The 20,032-nt window shown below is 43.6% G+C and overlaps 1 protein-coding gene across 1 annotated transcript; it reads right to left on the bottom strand.

The window, feature by feature from the left end:
- Window positions 1-514: 514 nt before the first annotated feature.
- Window positions 515-19,706, bottom strand: LOC307219734 (carbonic anhydrase 3-like). The gene is made up of 7 exons (XM_079983200.1): window positions 19,585-19,706; window positions 15,531-15,728; window positions 8,214-8,332; window positions 6,371-6,463; window positions 4,297-4,362; window positions 2,822-2,977; window positions 515-1,798 (listed from the first exon to the last, which is right to left on the bottom strand). The coding sequence occupies exons 1-7, from the start codon at window positions 19,619-19,621 to the stop codon at window positions 1,679-1,681; spliced, it is 789 nt and encodes a 262-aa protein (XP_079839326.1). The 5' UTR covers window positions 19,622-19,706; the 3' UTR covers window positions 515-1,678.
- Window positions 19,707-20,032: the final 326 nt, after the last annotated feature.

Raw genomic sequence — 20,032 nt, 5'->3', positions numbered from 1 at the left:
GGAATTAAAAAAACAACAATAATCCCTATCAAAATGTGGTCTCTTCCAACTCTATGATTCTATGATTCTATGATTCTATGATTCTATGAAAATGTTTCAAGTGCACAAAGCCCTCTCATGGGATCATATTACAATCACCTAAAAAGTTCTGAAAACTTTGTTTCTGAGATAAACAGATTTATTGTTGTTGTTGTTGTTGTTGTTTTATATACAAAAGCACCTATCATGCAATACTATCTGAATTGCTTTTTCTAGAAAGCACCAGCTCAAAGCAAGAAGGAAAAAACCCCCCAGAAAATACCTTCTTAACAACTTGAAGAGGTTAAAAAACAACACCACCCTGGCTGTTATTTTCATTAATTTTTTTGAAAATGTTTTTCAGTTGTGAAGCAACAAATTATGGGTGGCACCCAATCATACTATGTTGATTTCAATGGTCTGTTCTGAGAATGATTTAGCTAGGTACCCCCCTATGTTTACAAATGTAAGTGCTACAACTTAAACACTCAATAGATTCAAGTTCTTATATTTTTATTGTTTTGGAGATTTGAGGAGAAAAAAGCAGCCCCTTTCTTAACAGGGTAGGAGCCAACTAGTCATACACAGAGTAGTTCCACTGGAATCAATGTATGCAAGTTAATGACAAATAAGTCCATTTATTTCAATAAGTCAGATTCAAAGTTAGTATTCTGACATCCGTAAACTACTGATTGCAGTGTATTGAAACAGTACATACAAATTTCTTTAGTAGTTTGAAACTTTGAGATATTTCCCATTGCAAAATTCATCTGAGCATTTCACAAGTGAAATGGGTTTTCGACCAATATTTCATTACGCTAACTTCAATGGCATAAAAATTAACTGCAAAATAATAAAATCAGAAGTTCAGAAAGTGACCTTTTTGACACATCAGAGAAATGATACAAGAAACCCTAAAAATTAAATAACTCATAATGTTTTCTGGAAACCACCCCCCAAAAAACCCACCCTAATTTAGAGTCACCAAGATTACCTATATATTAAACAAAATCCTGGCTGTTCAAAAGATTATCATTTCAAACAAATCAACAGGAAATGAAGTTGTGCAATTAAATAAGAATGCTTCATCCCATACTATATTCTGTTTGAATGGATGTCTTTAATTTCACCGTCGACAATGAGAAGGATGCAGGGTTAGACTTCCAGGCTGATTTTCTTCACAATTTCGATTTTTAATGACACTTTATACATAGATATGATACAGAAATGCATTCAACTCCTGCTGTGCTCCTCTAGCATTTTCCATTTACAGGTGTGTGTGTGTGTGAGAGAGAGAGAGAGAGAGAGAGAGAGGGAGAGAGAAAGAAAGAAAGAAGGAAAGAAAGAAAGAAAGAAAGAAAGAAAGAAAGAAAGAAAGAAATCCTTGAAGACTTTCCCACCCACCCACAGAATTTTCCATAAAAATGGTAGTGTTCACAAAGATTATCGAGAGAGATCCCCCATTCTAATATAGTAAATATTTCCCCAGTGATTTCCCCCCTCTAGAATGTTGATTAATTTTATCTAAATTGTCCTGTTTCATCGCTCAGAATTTCTAGCTCAACAGTACAGATCTCGAGGGAGAACAGCAGGTTGAACACAACATGAGTGTGGAATCCTGGGTCTTCACAACCGAAGATCATGGGCTTCAGCAAAGATTCTATTGGCACGGAGATCTTACCATCCTGTTATTCAGAGGCTGAAGAGGCCGCCAGTTGTCCACCAAAGCACAATAGGGGTCACCTGCAGCATTGCTAGATAGGCTACGAAGCTTTTCCATCTACAGAGAAGTAAAGAGAGGTGAGGACCAACCTGGAGCCTGGCTAAAAATGAGATGTGTTAAGCACTGAGCAGACACAGTTTCTTCAGAAAACTACCAGAGACCGTTTGGGATGTACTTGCAACCAAACATGAAGGGATAAAGCCAGCAGAACCTGCTTCCATGTAAATGACATAATTAAGGCTGAGGGAGGGGCTTCAAGTATGATTTACGTTGTCAAACCCAGCAACCCCGCCAAAGTTCATTTGCGTTTTGTGCACCAATGCAATATTTAACCGAGAGCAGGGGTGGAGTTTGGTAATCTTTGGCAATATGGCGCCCTGAGTGAGCCCAAAATTTGGCACATCCAAATGGATCTTCTCAATTATGGATCTTCTCGATTTTGTGCCCTCTTGGCTTGGCGCCCTGTGTGGGATGCTGCTGAGAAGAAGCTAGGAAAAATGGGGATGGAAATATGAATCAGATGCTCTTTGGTGAGTCTCTCCCCTCCCTGAATGTTTTCTTTTGTCAATAAAATTGAGATAGACAGGTTTGTTCATGACTACAGCAGATTGTGTGAAGAGAACCTAACCACAAGCCAAACTTTGGCTGAGCTCTGCATGGTACAGGAATATAAAGGACTAGAGAGGACCAAAATGGTTGCAAGCTCCTCTCTAGGAGTCAGCATATTCACAATGTCCCAGTAAGCTGTAGTTTGTCTTATTGTGTTGTGTAAATCAGGTCTTAGTTTGGGGTTAATCCCCCTGTTACATTGTCAGAAGTTCTTTGAGGTGCATTATAAAGAATATTGGCTTGTTTGATTCTGTGGTTGGGTGAGCAAATGCAAAAACTGAACTGAAACCCAAGATGATTTTCAGCCTTTTCTCATAGTTCTGATTCCTCAGCTTTAGAAATGTCCCAGCATTTCTCATGGCTGTTGTCAGCACTGAATTCATGCATGTTATTCCTGATTAACAGAGCAAGGCTTTCAGCAAACTGTATGTGGATGTAGTCACATGAAGTACTTGCATAAGGAAAGCTTACCTGGTCCACACTGACAGTGATCGGCTCTTTCAGAATAATCCAGGTAACACACTCGTCACAAGGAGGTGTAGTGAAGGAGCCTTGGTAGGTGAAGTAGCTCCGATTTTGAGGGAAAAGGATGGATGGATCAAAGTTTTGAAAAGGAACCTCTTTCCCCTTAAATAAATAAAAAGAGAAGCAATACTATTGAATCCAGTTGAACATCTAATTGAGGTTAGGGATAGGCATAACTAATACACACACACACACACACACACACACACACACACACAAGGGCAAGAGATTTTAGATATAATATACAGCTGGCAGCATGGGGAAAATTATGGAAAGATAACTTAAAATTTACAGCATGTTATACACTGAAGGAAAATTATATGAAGATGATGTACCGTTGGTACTTAACACCCAGTAAGTTAGCAAAAATGTATAGGACTAACTCAAATGTATGTTGGAAAAGAAAGGGAAAAAGGGCACCTTTTATCATATGTGGTGGAATTGTAAAAAGATAAAGGAATTCTGGGAAATGATATGTAATGAACTTTAAAAAATGTTTAAAATAACATTTGTTAAAAGACCAGAAGCCTTTCTCCTAGGAATTATAGGTGCAGATATACCGAAAGATTTGAGAAGACTATTCATGTATGCAGCTACAGCTGCAAGACTGCTGCTTGCCCAGCAGTGGAAAGAGGAGAAAATGTCGACGAAAGTTGACTGGCAGACAAAATTATTAGAGTGTGCAGAAATGGCAAGACTGACAGGGAAAATCAGAAATCAGGAGGAACAAAGCTTCAACAGGGAATGAGACAAATGTAGGCTGTATTTAAGAGAACACTATAATCATTTCAGTTCTTTGGCAGGCTTTCAGTAACTCTTGCAATGTTACAAAAACTTTGGATATTTTGGAGGACCATAACGTAGAAGAATTATAATATGCAGTTATATATATATATATATATATATATCCCATAAAGGGGAATAGGGAAGTCCTAAAATTCGGAAGATTGATTTTGAAATTTAAATGTGGTAAATGTGAAATTTATTTTGTAAAACCAATAAAAAATATTTCAAAAAAACAACAACTAACACACACGCTTTTTGTGACCATTCCCCCCCCCACAAAAAAATGGGGTGGGAAATATAAAAAGCGATATTCCACTCCAGTTTCTAAATGTAAGAGGAATGCACCCATTCCTTTAACTGTGTGTACACTCATCTGATAGTTGCTGAATCCAGTTCTTGGAAAAGCCACCCTGCTTCTAATCTTCAAGAGCCAAAAGATTTATCTTGCTTCCCTTATGCCCCTTCTACAGATCCACTTCTTCAGTAAACCCTTCTCTTATTTCTATTTTAACTTCCACCTGCCTCTCCTGTGTGTGGTCCCTGTGACTGGTTTGACAGCCCCCCTCCTTGTTTCCTTGGCAGATTATAGATGGTTGCTGTTTTGCAAGTGTGATTCAGTTGTACCATCAAGTTACCTTGGTCTTAATGGCTTCCATTTCTTCAAGAATTCTCTTCATCTCTGGCTTGGGATCTTTCCCTACCTGTGACAGAGAAAGTACAAGATGAATAGCATGGAAGCTTATAAATCACAACAACATGCAGAATTGATCTTTAACCACCCCATCTGTCTGTTTAATTCTGAGAACATCTTGCACAGAAAAACAGCAAAAACCATGCCTGTTGGGTTTAAAAACAACAGAGAACAACATTTGGAACAATGTGTTTGCTTGATTGTTCATTTTACTTGGTTTGCTGTCACTGAATTATGGTAACATGAATGCAGCAACCTCTCGCCCATCCAACTTTCTACCCTCTGAGGCAAGTTAAGGATTATCTGTACAAATTTTCCTTGGGAATTCAAAGGAAGGGTGTAGTACCCTTTCTGTTGCTAAGCCACTTATAAATCAGCTGTTATTTACATAACTATATCCACTGTTATTTCTTGCTGTGATACCAAAATGCAAAAATAGTAGGTTCATCTCTAGTAAGAATACTAAAATGGCACCTGCCACTCATGGTTTTTGCAAGTTCCTACATTGAAAATAATCCGTTTGGGGTCGCTGTTGGGTTTTTGTTTGTTTTGAAAATATGTAGCCTGATTATTTAGAGCACTTCTAGTCCTTCAAAAGAGTTTTCACCAGTTGATCAACTCAATTAATTATCTGCAACCCTAAACTCATTTCCTAGAAGGTCTTGTTGAATTCAGGTGCATTTACTTCCAAGTAAGCATGCACATCCAGGGACGCAGGTGGCGCTGTGGGTTAAAGCCTCAGCGCCTAGGGCTTGCCGATCGAAAGGTCAGCGGTTCGAATCCCTGCGGCGGGGTGCGCTCCCGCTGCTCGGTCCCAGCGCCTGCCAACCTAGCAGTTCGAAAGCACCTCCGGGTGCAAGTAGATAAATAGGGACCGCTTACCAGCGGGAAGGTAAACGGCGTTTCCGTGTGCGGCTCTGGCTCTGGCTCTGGCTCTGGCCAGAGCAGCGATGTCACGCTGGCCACGTGACCCGGAAGTGTCTCCGGACAGTGCTGGCCCCTGGCCTCTTAAGTGAGATGGGCGCACAACCCCAGAGTCTGTCAAGACTGGCCCGTACGGGCAGGGGTACCTTTACCTTACCTTTAAGCATGCACAGAGGTTCTTTCATAACAGAGAAAAGCTGTGGGTTTCTAATTCTTATGTGATAAGAAGCACACTGGCGATGATTTAAATGAACTGCTTGACAGATTGTCCGTCTGATATGTGTGTTAATTGTGTTCTGTTGGTATAATAAACTGTGGTGTGGTGGAAGAGGAGCTCAGGCGAAGACAGCTCCAGGACTTTTTTTCAGAGCAGGATCGCCAATGTCATCTGCCACAGTGCCAGGGTAATTAAACAGATTCTCAGGCAAACAAATATTGTGCTAATGGGGCTTTCAAGTATACTTGTGACCAAGTCACATGGTGGCAGTCAGAGAATGAGAAAAATAATTTTCTTCTGTTTTCTGTTATGGAGCAGACAGTTTCAACGGCAACATTTATTTGCAAAAAAATATTTGCATTTCAACTGGCTGAAGCTCAGTGTGTATTACAAGCAGAACCTATACTGTCATATGTAAGCCTCACTAGCAATCCTGCCTGGAAATTGTACATAAGATTCTAATTATGCTATGGACTGCTGCTCCTTCGTGCAAACACACACACAAAGGATCAGTTTAGCTGTCTGAATTTTTGGACTCTCCTTAAGGGTGTGGCTGGGGGTGCTGTCGTGATGAACTCCTGAACTTCTTTGCTGAGACCTCATTGGTAACAAGGCAGTCCAGACATAGTAGAATCACACTTGCACATTCATGTATTACTGGGGTAGTGTGAGTGATATAAAAGGACATTGTTTCAGATAGACCTAGAATTGTAGAGCTGGAAGGGACAAGGATCACCTAATCCAACCCTCTCCAATGCAGGAATCTTTTGCCCAATGTGGCACTCAAACCCATGACCCTGAAATTAAGAGTCTCACGCTCTACCGACTGAGCTACTTAGACAGCAAGATAATATGTGCAAGGAAAGATAGTGCTTACTTTCAGAAGAATAGCCAAGATAGCCACACCATCAGTTTTTCTCAGAGAATCTGCATAATTGCTATACTTAGGATACCAGTGCACCAAATGAATCTGGAAACAAGGAAAATCTATTATACTAGGGACTCTGCCCATGCTTGCTCACCCCCCACATTAACCCCCTAGAGCCTCCCATTCCCACCCCCACGAAAATACTAAACTTTCACCTTCCAAACCCCATTACTGAATAATAATAATAATAATAATAATACCTTTATTGCCATTGTACAACCTGTGTACAATGAAATTAAACAAGCCTCCCTCCCCCCACCCACCCAAACACTCAATCTCTTATCAAACAACACACCTCCTTGCAACTCAATTTCGCTATGTTATTTTCCGTTCAACAGCCTAACAGCCCACGGATAGAAGCTATTTTTTAGCCTGTTGGTACGGCTGATTATACTTCTATATCTCCTGCCCAAGGGTATTAAAGAGGTGATGGCTGGGGTGTGAGTCATCCTGAAGCCACTTCTCTTTTCTATTCTGCAGTCCTGCACTGAACCTGGTTGCACTTTCACCCTCCATCTTTGGTGTAGTAGTAGTAGTAATAATAATAATAATAATAATAATAATAATAATTTTATTATTTATACCCCACGCATCTGGCTGAGTTTCCCCAGCCACCTTGGGTATCTTATAGCACATTAAAAAATTGTAAAACATTAGACATTTCCCGATACAGGGTTGCTTTTTTTTTTTAAGCTGAGTAGCAACAGGGAGTCAGTAGTGGGGATGGTGAGGCAAAAGACCCTGGGCCCAAGCACACATGCATATTGTATAAAGCTGCAAAGCCCTTCTTTCACACCCTGTGAAACATAAATGCACAGAGTTTTTAAAAAACTGGGCAACGGCCGCCCACCCACAACTCCCAAGCCTCCCCCGAGCAGTCAAAACAAAGGGGCAAGGGGGCAGGAGGCCTGCACCGCTGGACGTCCCCAGTTCCCCTTCGGCAGTGGCGTCAGCAGCGGCAGTCAAATGCACACATCATATGGGGACTTCCACTGAGGAAAAATGGCGGGCGCCACGGCAGCGAGCAGCTCCTGAAGCCAGCCAGAACCAACTGCGCTACCAGGCTGGCTCCAGGCTGCTGAGGCTGCCAAATTTCCCGGGGACAGATTTGCATATCTGGGGACATTCCGAGGACGGAATTTGTCCAGGGACAGATTTGCAAATCCGGGGACTGTCCCGGGAACTGGGGACATCTGGTAACTCTATTCTAAAAGTCAGATAGTTGTTTATGGGAGGGTGTTCTATAGGGCGGGTACCACTACCGAGAAGGCCCTCTGCCTGGTTCCCTGTAACTTCACTTCATGCATAGAGAGAATCGCCAGAAGGCCTTTGGAGCTGGACCTCAGTGTCTGGGCTGAATGATGGGGGTGCAGCCGCCCCATTGCACACAGAACACCCCAATTGTAAGTTCCTGCATCTTCCTGCTACCACACATTGCAACTACTAAGCACCCTTTTCACCTTCTTCCCAGCTATGAAGTCGCTATCCCCTCCTATTCTTCAGATACTTTCACACCCCTCCTTTTTATCTTTTCAACCCCATAAGCGTGCCTCCTATTCTCTTCCTTTTTTTTGCACACCCAACTTTCACAGCATCCTGTTTTCACGGGGGGCCAACCAGGTGGCTGTGAGAGACCCACGAGCAGAGAGCTCTCTCCCCATCTGAGGTTTCCAGAAACTGGCATTCAGAAGAATAAGGCCTATGACCATGGAGGAAGAGTATAGTCGACATGGTTAGCAGCCATTGGTAGCTTTATCCTCCATGATGCATTCTCTAGTGCACAAAGACTCACCTCTCCTGCATGCCTCGTTGCGTCAATCACATGCTCTGAGCCTTTGTCATCTGTTGAACCCCAGTGGATGAGAAGCTGACGCAGCCGGTAAGTACCCTGAAGTGGCCCTCCCCTGAGCACTGCAACAAATAGGTCTCGATTAAAAGAAGGCTTTTCTGGGCTGGAACAAAAATGGACAACCATGTACTGCATGGGCCTTTTAGGGTTGATGAGCACCTCTTGCAAATATGGCTGAAGTCAGAGAGGGCATCTCATCTTCTATCACCTGGCACCCTGGGGCAGCTGCCACAGCCCCAGTCACGCTGGCATGGCCTATCGCCAACACTTCAATCAGCACTGGATGACAGGGGATCGACCAGGGGCTAGCCACCATTTAAATTTCCTGCAAAGCCCTGAAGCAACGCTACATTGTGGGCATGGTGAAAAAATAAAATGGCAACTAAACCCAGCTTCCTGGAGCACGGCTTTTCCATTTGCCAATTAAGCCCAACAAGATCCACTGATGGACAAGTGGTCCCCTCAGACCTGGAGCCATATCTGGTGCCTACAGCACTGTTATTACTACTCTGCCATCATTATAGTGTTCGTAGAAACTAACGTTACTTGAATAAATGGTTGACCTTACAGAGACGCTGTATGTACTTTTGTTGCCCAGGAAAATGTTTTAATAAAAACAATTAATAATAATGGTTGGCCTTCTCGTAGCTTGGGAGTTGTCCAAAATTGCACATAAACAAGGTTCCGATTTATCATCATCATCATGTTGTTGTTGTTGTTGTTGTTGTTGTTGTTTACATGCTGCCCATCTGACTGGATTGCCCTAGTCACTCTGGGTAGCTCCCAACAAAATATTAAAACCACAATAAACATAAAGCACTAAAAACTTCCCTATACATTCATAGCAACCTTCTTTGGTGGGTTTCTTTCCCACACACTAATATAAATCTTCAAAGCAGCCCCAAGACATCAAACATCTGAACAGGAGCTACCAATAGCAAAACTCCATAAAGCCTCAGGGAAGACTGGAAGGTTATACATGCAAAGGGACACACATTTATTCCCCTTTCCTTGAGTTCAAAGCCAATCTAAAGGTTTAGAGCTGGGGAGTGGTATAACTTTCTAGGACTATATCACTTTAAAATGAGTCAGGAATGCCTCTCCCTGCTGCTGTTTTAAAATCCCTACAAATGAAAAGCTAGCATGTCAGGAAGATTGCCAGATTAAACTGGCACCCTTCTCCCAGGCATCCTAACTCTACAGTTTGCTGTTGAAGGACAATAAATTGATCTCCATATGCATTCTAAAGTGGTACAGTCCCAAGAGGACACATGTCTGTTTGTTTAGTGGTCTTCGGATTTGATTTAAAAAAAACCTCTTGGTCATGATATTTTGCCAATTGTAAGAACTCAAGTGTGCATCTAGTGATTATTTATTTGTGGGTTTTTAAGCTGCCTTGCAGGACACACTGTGCACATGATTTATGAAAGAATACATAGTGAACTACAAAGCAGATACAAAACAACCACAACACAGCAGTTAATTAAAGTGGGTCGAAATTAAAAAGTCTCAAGAGTTCTCTTCAGTGTCAGTCATGATAGAGCACTGCTGCACATATTTTCTTGAGGAGGGAATTCCACAAACACAGTGTCATCGTGAAGCATGAGGTTTACCAGTAGCACTGCTGCTGGCAATTAAGAACAGGAATTCTTGGTTGAGAACAATAATAGCTCACACTTGTCACTTATGAGTTAATTACATGTCACTCTGTAGGCATCAAGTGAAGCTGAGCCTTTGCCCAAAATTCACACCCCTCACCCATCTATAAATAGGCCCTGACTTCTATCTCAATGAAGAACCAGTTACAATGGCAAGGAAGCTACATTTCACACCACAGGAAATACTTATGAAGCTCCTTCAAATAACTAATGTAGTTATTGACTAAAATTCCTTTCTCTTATCACACACAAGTGTGTAATTTAATATTGCAGTGCTCCCCCCTTAAAATAAACAAAAACAAAAAAAATGGGGGGGACGGCAAGTGTCCGTATTTATTTCCTTCCAGACATGCCAATCAACCCCAAACTACTGTGAAATATCTTGAGCTCCCAAGTGCTGACTGTGTGCTTCATACCATAAGAGAAGATGCTTGTGTGAGGGATGCCCTGTGTAGTTCAAACAACTACAGCCAACCTGAAAAGGGGGAGGTCGAAATTAGAGCTGTTCTGAAATGGCACCTGAAAATTCACCACCCTGTTTTTATTGGTGCAGAAATGGTGGGAGGTGCCTAGTTTCTCCAGTGGCAGGAGAATTTGCCAACACTTTTTCAGGGAGCTTACCGTTAGCAGTGGCAGCAACACAGCTTATTTCATTTCCCCACAAGGTTTTGTTTGTTTGTTTTGTTTTTGCAACTGTGTTATCAGCCTGGCCACAATCTTATTGACTCCACAATGCCACAGACCCAATGTCATCCCAGCAGCCATGCCCACACCTTTTGTGCATTGGGTTGGCATTTGAAGGAACTCCCGTTCACAGTATCCCTTGCATACTAGCTGCGTGCTGTTGCCCATGGCAGGAGTGGAGCTAGCTTACATAACGTAAGTGTTGTGGTCTCCCTCATAAATCCTCTCATTGCATGGGTTGTCTGAACCTCCATAGAAGGCCATCACTCACAGATACCGTATTTTTCGCTCTATAAGACTCACCAGACCATAAGACGCACCTAGTTTTTGGAGGAGGAAAACAAGAAGAAAAAAAATTCTGAATCTCAGAAGCCAGAACAACAAGAGGGATTGCTGCACAGCGAAAGCAACGATTCCTCTTGCTGTTCTGGCTTCTGGGATAGCTGCGCAGCCTGCATTCACTCCATAAGACGCACACACATTTCCCCTTACTTTTTAGTAGGGAAAAAGTGAGTCTTACAGAGCAAAAAATACGGTAAATGCGTAGTCTATGTCGCTTTTAGTTCTGTGCACGCAATATTTTGAAAGCACATTTGGAACACTTCCCCCCCCCCCTCAAAGAATTCTAAGTAGTTTGTTAAGGGATGCCAGAAATTGCAATTCTGTGAGGGCTAAATTACTGTGCCCAGAATTCTTAAAGAGAAAGAAGACGCTTCATATGTGCTTTGAATGTATAGTGTGTACAGCCTCTGCCTTTGCTCAAAAGTGGGACTGCTGGCTCTTAAAGCACCATAGCAACTTGCAAAGCTTTTTGACCAGAGATCATAGCTAAACCAGAGCAACTAGCATGAGCAACAATGCCTCTATCATACCTCCACCAGCTCTCTGAAGACGTTATCACCTGTTTCTAGTTACATTCCACCCAGTATGAAACCCCATCTCCAACTCTGACCATCCTGCTTTTGCTTAAGAATAAAGGAGTTGCAATGGAACAGGTTTCCTACTATGAAAATGTCAAATGCCCATCTGCCAACTATTCTACGGTGGGAAATTCATATACGTTTTTCTTAGTTATTCCTTATGGCATTGTCTCACTGAAGAAGAACCACCTAAAGTTCACTACCACAAGATTTAGGAATAACCACTAAATTGGTCAGCTTAAAAATGAGATAGGACAAATTCAAGGACTATGAGCCATGATGACTCTGAAAACCAGCTGCTGTGGGGCATATGTCCTAGTTGTGAGCCCCCAATAGGTAGTCTGCTGTTGGGGCAGAATGCTGGACAAGACAGACATCTGGTGAGATGTAGCAAGATTCTTCTTCTGGTAATAAGCAAACTTTCTCCATTATGGGGTTTTTGTTTTCACCATACGAAACAGATTTTGTGCATGGAAGGATCTGTTGATTATACCCTTCTGGTATGAATGCAAGTGTGTGACGGCATAGTCACATCAGCAAAAAAAACAAAAAGCCCCTGGAGCTGACAGCTTATAATCTACTGTAAAAACAATGGAAGAAAATGTCTATTCTACCCAGTAGGTTGCAAGTGGGAGGGAAATTGATTCCTTTTTTTCACAAGCCAGATGCCACTGGGAGCCAGGTAAAAACAAAATCTATCAGGCAAGGAATGTTAGCCCTGTTTATATATAGTTATGGGGGAGAGCAGGTCTTATTGACGCAAAGCCTCACCTGTTGCCAGATTTATAGTGACAGGTGATAATCCACAAGTGAAAACAATGAGGCCAAGTTTTCCCCAAGATACAAAATGATGGCTTTGCCATGCTGTTTTAGGATAAAAAACAAAGTAACAGTATAGCACAGTTGGCTATGTCAGTAACGATGCATTAACAGGTCCATAAATAAATAAACATTTGGTCGGCAGACTGTTTTGGCATATTCTTTGTCATTATTGTTAATAAAGTCAGCTATGTGTGTTTGACAATGTGCAATTATATGGCTTGCATTTCCAAGAAGGGAATTTTTCACCTAAAGCAAAACAACTGTCAATAGCAATGAGGCTTTTATTCTATGAAAGTTTGGAAGAGAGACCTCACAGTCTCTACAAAGAGTGTGGAAGTTCTGGAAAACAGGGTGTTCTGCAAGAGAACCTCCTTCCTGACCTGCAATGCCCCTGTCCCACTGTTGTAACCCTGGGTCCCCTGAGATAATAAACTTGTCTTTATTTGCAGCCTAAAAAGGGAAAGGAACCCAAGTTTCCAGAGCCAGAAAGCTGATAACCCAATGTACTGTAGCAATCCCAGAAGGCCTTTGTTTGAACAACGTTCAAGTTCTTTGACCTCCAGCAATAGCATGGAATTTCAAAGTTAATGCTAACACAGATCTTAAATCCTTTTGTGCTGGAGCACTGCTGGTCTCATGTCAGTGATTGATATCCTATGTGCTGGAATACCCAAGGATAAAAGCTGTGTTAAGCACAGGGCAAAAGGCTTAACGTTGACTTTTCTTTCTTTAGTTGGTATGGGGATGCCTGCACAAAGCAGCGCCCCCGCGCCTCAGCTGTGTCAATTCTTCTCATTCTGACTGGTATCCAGACGTACCCACACAGAAATAAATCACCAGCAACAAAAAGCAGTTATGTAAAGATCTCAAAGGCCCATATAAAGTGCGGGTGGCCTGGCTGTCATGGCTTCATGACAAATGAGGACACTCAGACACTGAAATTGATAGCGAAATTCCCACTAGGGTGATTGTGGTGTCCCCAAAGCCAGGACCTGGAACTCGATGCTGTGGTATACATGCCAAAGTTAGGGTTTCACAACTACTATAGTAGGACAACATCACAAAAGATGAACATTACATCAGCGCAGCAGGAACATCGGGGGGGGGGGGGTGGGACCACTGCAAGCAGATATAATGTCACCAATGTTAGAATCAGCATCCTTAAGGTCCTAATTCTTAAATATCCAAAGCAGTTTCATGAAGTCCCATGGAGAGCAATTATCCAAAGCATCCCTTGAGGATTACAGCTTAACAGTACAATTAAAGCAAACATAAAAAAATTACTTAGCCTAGAGTAAGTTATGGCTCTACAAACCAAAGCCAGACATGTGTCAGTCTTCTGACATTTTTTAAGTTGAATGGACTCAGAGCTTCCATCAGGAGTAAAGGAAACTTTCATGGTTTAATTTGACTTCACCCCTCCAGTGATGTACTGAGGAAGCCCTCCAGATTTCGCTGAACAACTCCCACCAGTCCCAGCTGGCATGACCAATGGCCAGTGACGAAGAGAATTGTGGTCCAGCAACATTTTGAGGGCTGTAAGTGAGCCATTGCTGGCAATGACTAAGGGAGGGGCATCACCTGAAGTGGTTTGTGAATGGCAGACGTACAGCTGAAAGCATGACGATGAGCAATGCATAGCCCCCATCACCATACAGTGAATGAATGGTGCTGAATCTACAACCGTACTGCTATTATCATATTTGGAACAGGACCTTGTGGTTTGTACTATGTTCTCAGTCTGAACTGTGGAGTTCCTCTGATGAGACCCATGAGCTCTTACACCACTATTTTAGAGACAGGGAATTAGACGCACGGATGATACATGTACAAAAGTCTCAACCTCTTCTGAATATTCAAACTGGCCTTCAGAAGTAGGTTTAAGCTTGGTAAAACCAGATTGCCAGAGCAAATATGTCCACAGCAAATATCTGTGCACCTGTGAGATTATTGTCCAAGCCAAAGGCTACTGCTCGTTCTCTGCATTTTAATGCAGGTCACTCATATTTTGTGCATAATGCATAGGACGGAGGGGGGCATTTATTTAAGTTATTAAGTAATACACATTCCCATCTAAATATTTTTAAACCCTTCAGGTCCAGAGTCTAAAATTGCCTAACTGGACCATCAGAAGGCAGAAGAGCTATCACACAAGTGTATCACAAAAGTACTTCACTATCTTCCCTGGCTTGTAATCTATTTCCAGGTCCAATTCAAGATGTTGGTTTTGAGTGTTAAGGCTCTTCATAATGTGCAACCAGGATACTGAAAAAATGGCCTCTCTCCACCTGAACTTAGCCAAGGGTAGTCATATGGTGCCCTCCAAGGCTGGCCCACCCATGAAGTGGGGTGATGCAGCCACTTTAGATGGCAGAAGCCTCTGCTGGCACCCCATCCATGCCACTGTCTCTGCCACTGGTGGAGAAGTGGTACCAGCAGGAGTGTCAATTTCCAGCAAGATCTCACCAAAATCTCATGGAGCACGAGAGAGCTCATGAAATTTCAGTGAGATTTTGCCATAAATAGCTGCCAATTCCAGCACCACTCTTCTGCTGCCACCAGTGGAGGCGGGCATCGCAGAGGCAGTGCCAGCGGAGGCGTAGCAGAGTGGGACGTCATTTCCCTCCCCCTGCCCATTGACTATTCTGGCTGGGCCTGACGGGAACCGGAGTTCAAAAACCCCCAGAGTGCACCATGTTGTCTACCCTTGAACTCACCAGACTTTCGAATTACTCTTTGGAGTCCTTTCTCTGATTGCCACCCACCCAGAGTGTGTTGCGGTGGGGGAGAGGGACTTTTCCATGATGGCACCCCAACTGTGGAGTGTCCTCCTCACAGAACTTCCCTTAGCACCTATCTTGATGTCATTTTCATGCCTAGCAAAGACCCCTTCATTGTTCTGTGCTTCTAGTCTATCTTAGCTACAGCTGCCCTGCCACTGTAAATCAATAAATCAAATAAATATATACATTGCTTAATATAAGCATAAGCATGCTTAATACATGCTTAAGATCCCTGCATGCAAAAAAGTACGAAGTAGGAGAGGGTCTCTGCCACCCCACCCCTACCCCCAGAAAGATAATAGTTTGAACGATCCCTTCCTGACTTCATTTTGCAGGGGTGCATACTGGTTAACTGGTATATTGGTATTTGTAAGAGATGAAACTCAAAGTTACCTGAGCGATCGAAAGTGTCATCAAATGTAACACGGCAAGTTTTCCCAGTGTTCATTATGGTCTTAGCTGCACCTGGATCGTAGCCAGTAAACCAAGGCAATAGAGCAGGGTCTTTGTAGACATCCTTGGTCAGGATTGCAACAGGTGACTGATTATTCCCTTTAGCCATTGGGTATGTTTCATGCCAGCGATCTGGCCCTAAGGGGGAAAGACAATAAGAGAGCGTCATGTTCTGAATATAAGCTATTAAGTCCTGCAAACACTGCATGGTACCCACTTTCACATTTGCTTAGTGTTTGGCAGTCAGGAAGTGCAAACTTTAGTATCTTGCTCAGCTATACAGGACCATGGTAAATTAGTAAGAAAGAATGGGCAGATTAACTTAAATTTAAAGGTTGACAGCTGCAGTCATATATACCCTTAGCTGGTGAACTTAGTGGCACTTACTTTTGAGTATATGTGCAGAACTGTGCTGGAAAAAACACAGCACATTCCCCCCCTCCCCCTTGCCATCATGGATTTTGATGAAGATTATGATGGTAAGATTTCTTATCCATCCTTCACAACAAGATCCCAGGGCAGTTCACCACGTGTTAAAAATACAGTAGTTAAAATGGTTAAAACATACTACAATCAAGAGAATAGGGTGAGTACTAGTACATATATCTCAGGTGTCAGACGCTAGGATAGAGCGTTATTTATTATTTTATTGCATTGCATTGCATTGAACCGGACCCAGAAACAAACTAGCACCCAGTGCAGCTGTTTTAAAACAGGAGTTATAGGAGTTCTAAATACTGGCTGGGGCTTCAATCTGACTGCTGCATTTTGGGCCAGTCGAAGTTTCCAAGTAGACTCCAAGGAGTGCCCCATATAGAATGCATTCCACTCATCCAGTCTAGAAGTTACCGGCACATGGAGTGCAGTGACCAAGTCTTCTTTGTCCAAAAGACACCATAGATGGCTGTAACGGTTCTAGGGGTTGCTCGTGCGTAAGCCGATGCCAACACCTGGCTGGGTTGCCTGAGTGAACCTTTTCTGTCCGGACAGCCACTCACCCATGGCTGTCTCAATCGCTGGCAGAATCCGTCATGGGACCGCCTCGCCGCTTCCCCCATCTGCCCCCCTTCTCCACTGGTGCTACGCTGATTCCCTTCCCCAGAAGATGGGCTGCCTCTCCCAATCCCGGGACGCTGTCTGGAATCCCTCTGGATTTTGCTCTCTCCCTCTGGCTCTGATGGCAGTTCCCTGACAATGGCCAACCAGACGTAGCTGGAAAGAGGCATGTCTGGTCACCAAAGACACCTGAGTCCCAAGTGACAAAGTTGGATCCAGGAGTACCTCTAAGCTATGAACCTGCTTCTTCCAGGAGAGTATAACCCCATCCAGAACAGGCAGCCTCCCACCTCCCAGATTTGAGAAATCAGAACCCGTAACACTTTTGCCTTTTCAGGATTCAGCTTCAGTTTATTTGCCAACCTCCAGCTCCTAACTATCTCCAAGCACCCGTCTAGCACTTCTGCTGCCTCTCCTGATTCAGATAGAGCTAGAGTTGGGTGTCATTTGCAAATTAGCAGCACCTCACTAGGAATCTCCTGAAGACAGATCCCAATGGTTCAGATATATGTTAAATAGCTTGAGGGACAAGACAGAAGCCTGCAGGATGGCGCAGGGCAACTCCCATGTCACTGAACGGTTGCCCCAAATAATTGCTTTCTGGAAACAGCCCTGCAGGCAGAAGCAGAACCACTGAACTGCAACTTCCTAAGTTTCTTCAAACTGTTTTATCCTCACAACGTCCCTGCAATTTAAGTTAGACAGCAAAGAGCAAGAACAAAATGACTCCTCTTCTAAAGCTGCTGAAGTGAAGAAAGCTTGGAGTAACCAGGAATGAATTTCTGTGTGGAAAGACTGTGAGCTCCCATTCGGTTCTGGTACTCAAAACCCTGGGTTTCCAGTAACAACAACAAACACTCTGTAGTCTAGCTATCCCTGCTCTACGTACAGCACCTTGAGTACAGTGTTAGAAACTGAAATATGAAAGCTAGGAGCTAAACGGGGCCTTAAACCTAGGTTATGGGCGCAATAACAGGATGTCTAGACACACTTTTTATAACAGGAATACAAAGCTGAAAATGAATGAACTGCAGCTAAAATCTTATGTTCATTTTTCACATGGCCTGGTTATCATCTGAAGACTTCAAAAAAGCAAAACCATGATTCCCCTGCTGGCCCCCCGAAAATTCTTAAGAGGGTTCCTTCTACAGTCTTCAGAGAGTAACTGGAAGTGGGGAGGCAGAAAAAGGTCCTCCTTTCCTTCCACTCTGCAGACAAGCCCTGAATTCTCCCTACACTCGCTTTCTTTCATATAAATATATCTTTTTGGCACCACAATTAACACATAAAGGCCTGTACAACTGATGACACCCACTTCACAAACCTAGACTTAAGGGTCCTCCAATGACCCCACTCCAAAATTTGTTTTGATTTTAAGCATCACAGTGAGACTCTGAGGTAGATAACACTTTAACATGCACTACTTAAACCATCATAACTAACTGGCTAGTATATTTCAAATTAAAAGCACATCATACATTAAAAGTACATTAAACAAGGCAACTAAAACCTAAACAAAACATGTTGGGTTTCAAAAGGAAAGAAAAGAAAGTTCTCAGGTCCCAATCCATACACATTTTGCTTGGGAGGAAGCCCCATTGAACTTGGTTGGAATTTACTTCTGAGTAACAGTAGCAATTTTAATCTGAAATCTTAGGCGCAGAACTGTGCCCAGAGCTCAGAAACTGGTTGAGTTCATGAAATTCCCTGTCACAAAATGCGCCTAGAACAATGGGAGTTTTGAACGCTGCTTGAGTACTGTGGAAGAAAGGTGGAATGTAAAATTAAATATATGGGAGGAGAGAGAGAATTTTACTTAGCTATTTCCACAAAATTTAGCCAGAAAGCATAAATGAAAGCACGGAAAGGCTAGCTTTGATAAGTGCCACGTTGCTTTGTTACAGAGTGCATTCTTGTATACAGGATATCCCAGCTTCAATCCTTCGTAGCTCCAGCCTCCAGTTAAAAGGAAGACTTGGGAAGCAGGTGATGAGAAATATTTGTGCCTGAGACCCTGGAGAATCACTGCCCGTCAGGGCAGACAAGAACAGAGGGACAAATATTCCGACCCAACATAAGTCAGCTTCCGGCATACCTGTAAAAATATGTCTGATCAATCCCAGAATTTTGCTTATTTGTAGGTGGTGTTGAACTGCTTACCAGCCAAATCACGTAGCAGAATGAAAGCGAATTTGGTGTTGGTTTTTTAATGGTCTTTTAGAGGTGAGTAGTGCCAGGAAAAAGCACCAGAAAGCATGCAAACAATTGCTTCATGCAACACACAACCTTCCTGCAAACTTTGCGCTTGCAAATCAGGATGAGAAGAGCTACCTCCATCTTTTTCAAGGGAGAAACAGGGGGACCTGTTGGTCCTCCAGATGTCCTTGGTTTCTAAATCCCACCAGCTCCAGCTGACATGGTCAGGGGTGATGGAAGCTGCATGCAGTCTGGGATAGCTCAGTTGGTGGAACAGGAGTTGCTTAATCTCAAGGTTGTGGGTTCGAGTCCCACACTGGGCAAAAAGATTCCTGCATTTGGACTAGGTGATCTTTGTGGTTCCATCCAACTCTACAATTCTGTGATGTGCAGGAAAGCCACGTCCCCATTCCCACTTTCAGGCGGCAAGGACATCTGTGCCGGCTGAAAGAGCTCAATAACTGCCCCTAAAGCTTCTGCCCAATTTTGCTAACCAGCGGGGAAAAGTCCATCAACAGAACATACCAAGACTGACCCCAAAGCCATGGGGATCCGATATAGAAAGAGATGCTATTCTTGGGGAGCTCCATTCTTGGGGAGCTGCAGCTGGTGAGAGATGCTCCTGCCCGTTCGCGTAACTGCGCTGCATCTCCTACCCGCTCCCCTCTTACGCGGGGAGGAGGGCGCCGCCGTGGGAAGCCGCAAACTCCGGCTCCCCGCGAGAGACCCGCGCCCCACTCACCATTGTCCTTTAAATAGCCCCACGGCTGCAAGCTCATGATCTCCGACGGGACGGTTCGCGCTGCGGCTCCTCCGGCTGCGGTGGCCGCGACCGTCCCCTGCCAGGGCCATTTATAGGGCTCGGCCGAGTCCAGCCCTTAGACAGCAGAGGGGGATGCTGGCCAGGGGCTGGGGGCGGAGAGGGAGGAGGAGCCCCAGGCGGGCGGGAGCCCTCGAGGGTGCGGGGAAGCGGGACAGGGCCAGGCCGGCAGCGACAGGGATCTCCTCTTCCCCTCTTTCCTCCCTCCCTCCCTCCCTCCCCCCCCCCTCTCTCTTATTCGCCTCTATTCAGAAATAGTTGTGGGGTCTTGGACATTGGAAGGGGATTGAATGGCTGTCGCTGAATTCGAATTATTTCTCAAGCGAGGCATTGTAGTGCCTTTTAATCTTCTAGACAATCCTCCCTTTTA

Source organism: Podarcis cretensis (genome assembly GCF_951804945.1).
Source record: "Podarcis cretensis genome assembly, chromosome: 7".
In the NCBI taxonomy this organism is placed as follows: Eukaryota; Metazoa; Chordata; class Lepidosauria; order Squamata; family Lacertidae; genus Podarcis; species Podarcis cretensis.
The sequence above is the reverse complement of the archived record's forward strand: the minus strand, read 5'-3'. Positions and strand labels throughout refer to the sequence as shown.

What these genes read in the sequence shown, in the direction of transcription:
- LOC307219734 (XM_079983200.1), bottom strand. Translation starts at nt 19,621, where the DNA reads ATGAGCTTGCAGCCGTGGGGCTATTTAAAGGACAATG. An exon ending in TCTTGGCTATTCTTCTGAAA is followed by an intron (nt 4,363 to 6,370) that starts GTAAGCACTATC and finishes TCTCTGTCACAG; the next exon opens with GTAGGGAAAGATCCCAAGCC. An exon ending in TGGAAGCCATTAAGACCAAG is followed by an intron (nt 2,978 to 4,296) that starts GTAACTTGATGG and finishes TATTTATTTAAG; the next exon opens with GGGAAAGAGGTTCCTTTTCA.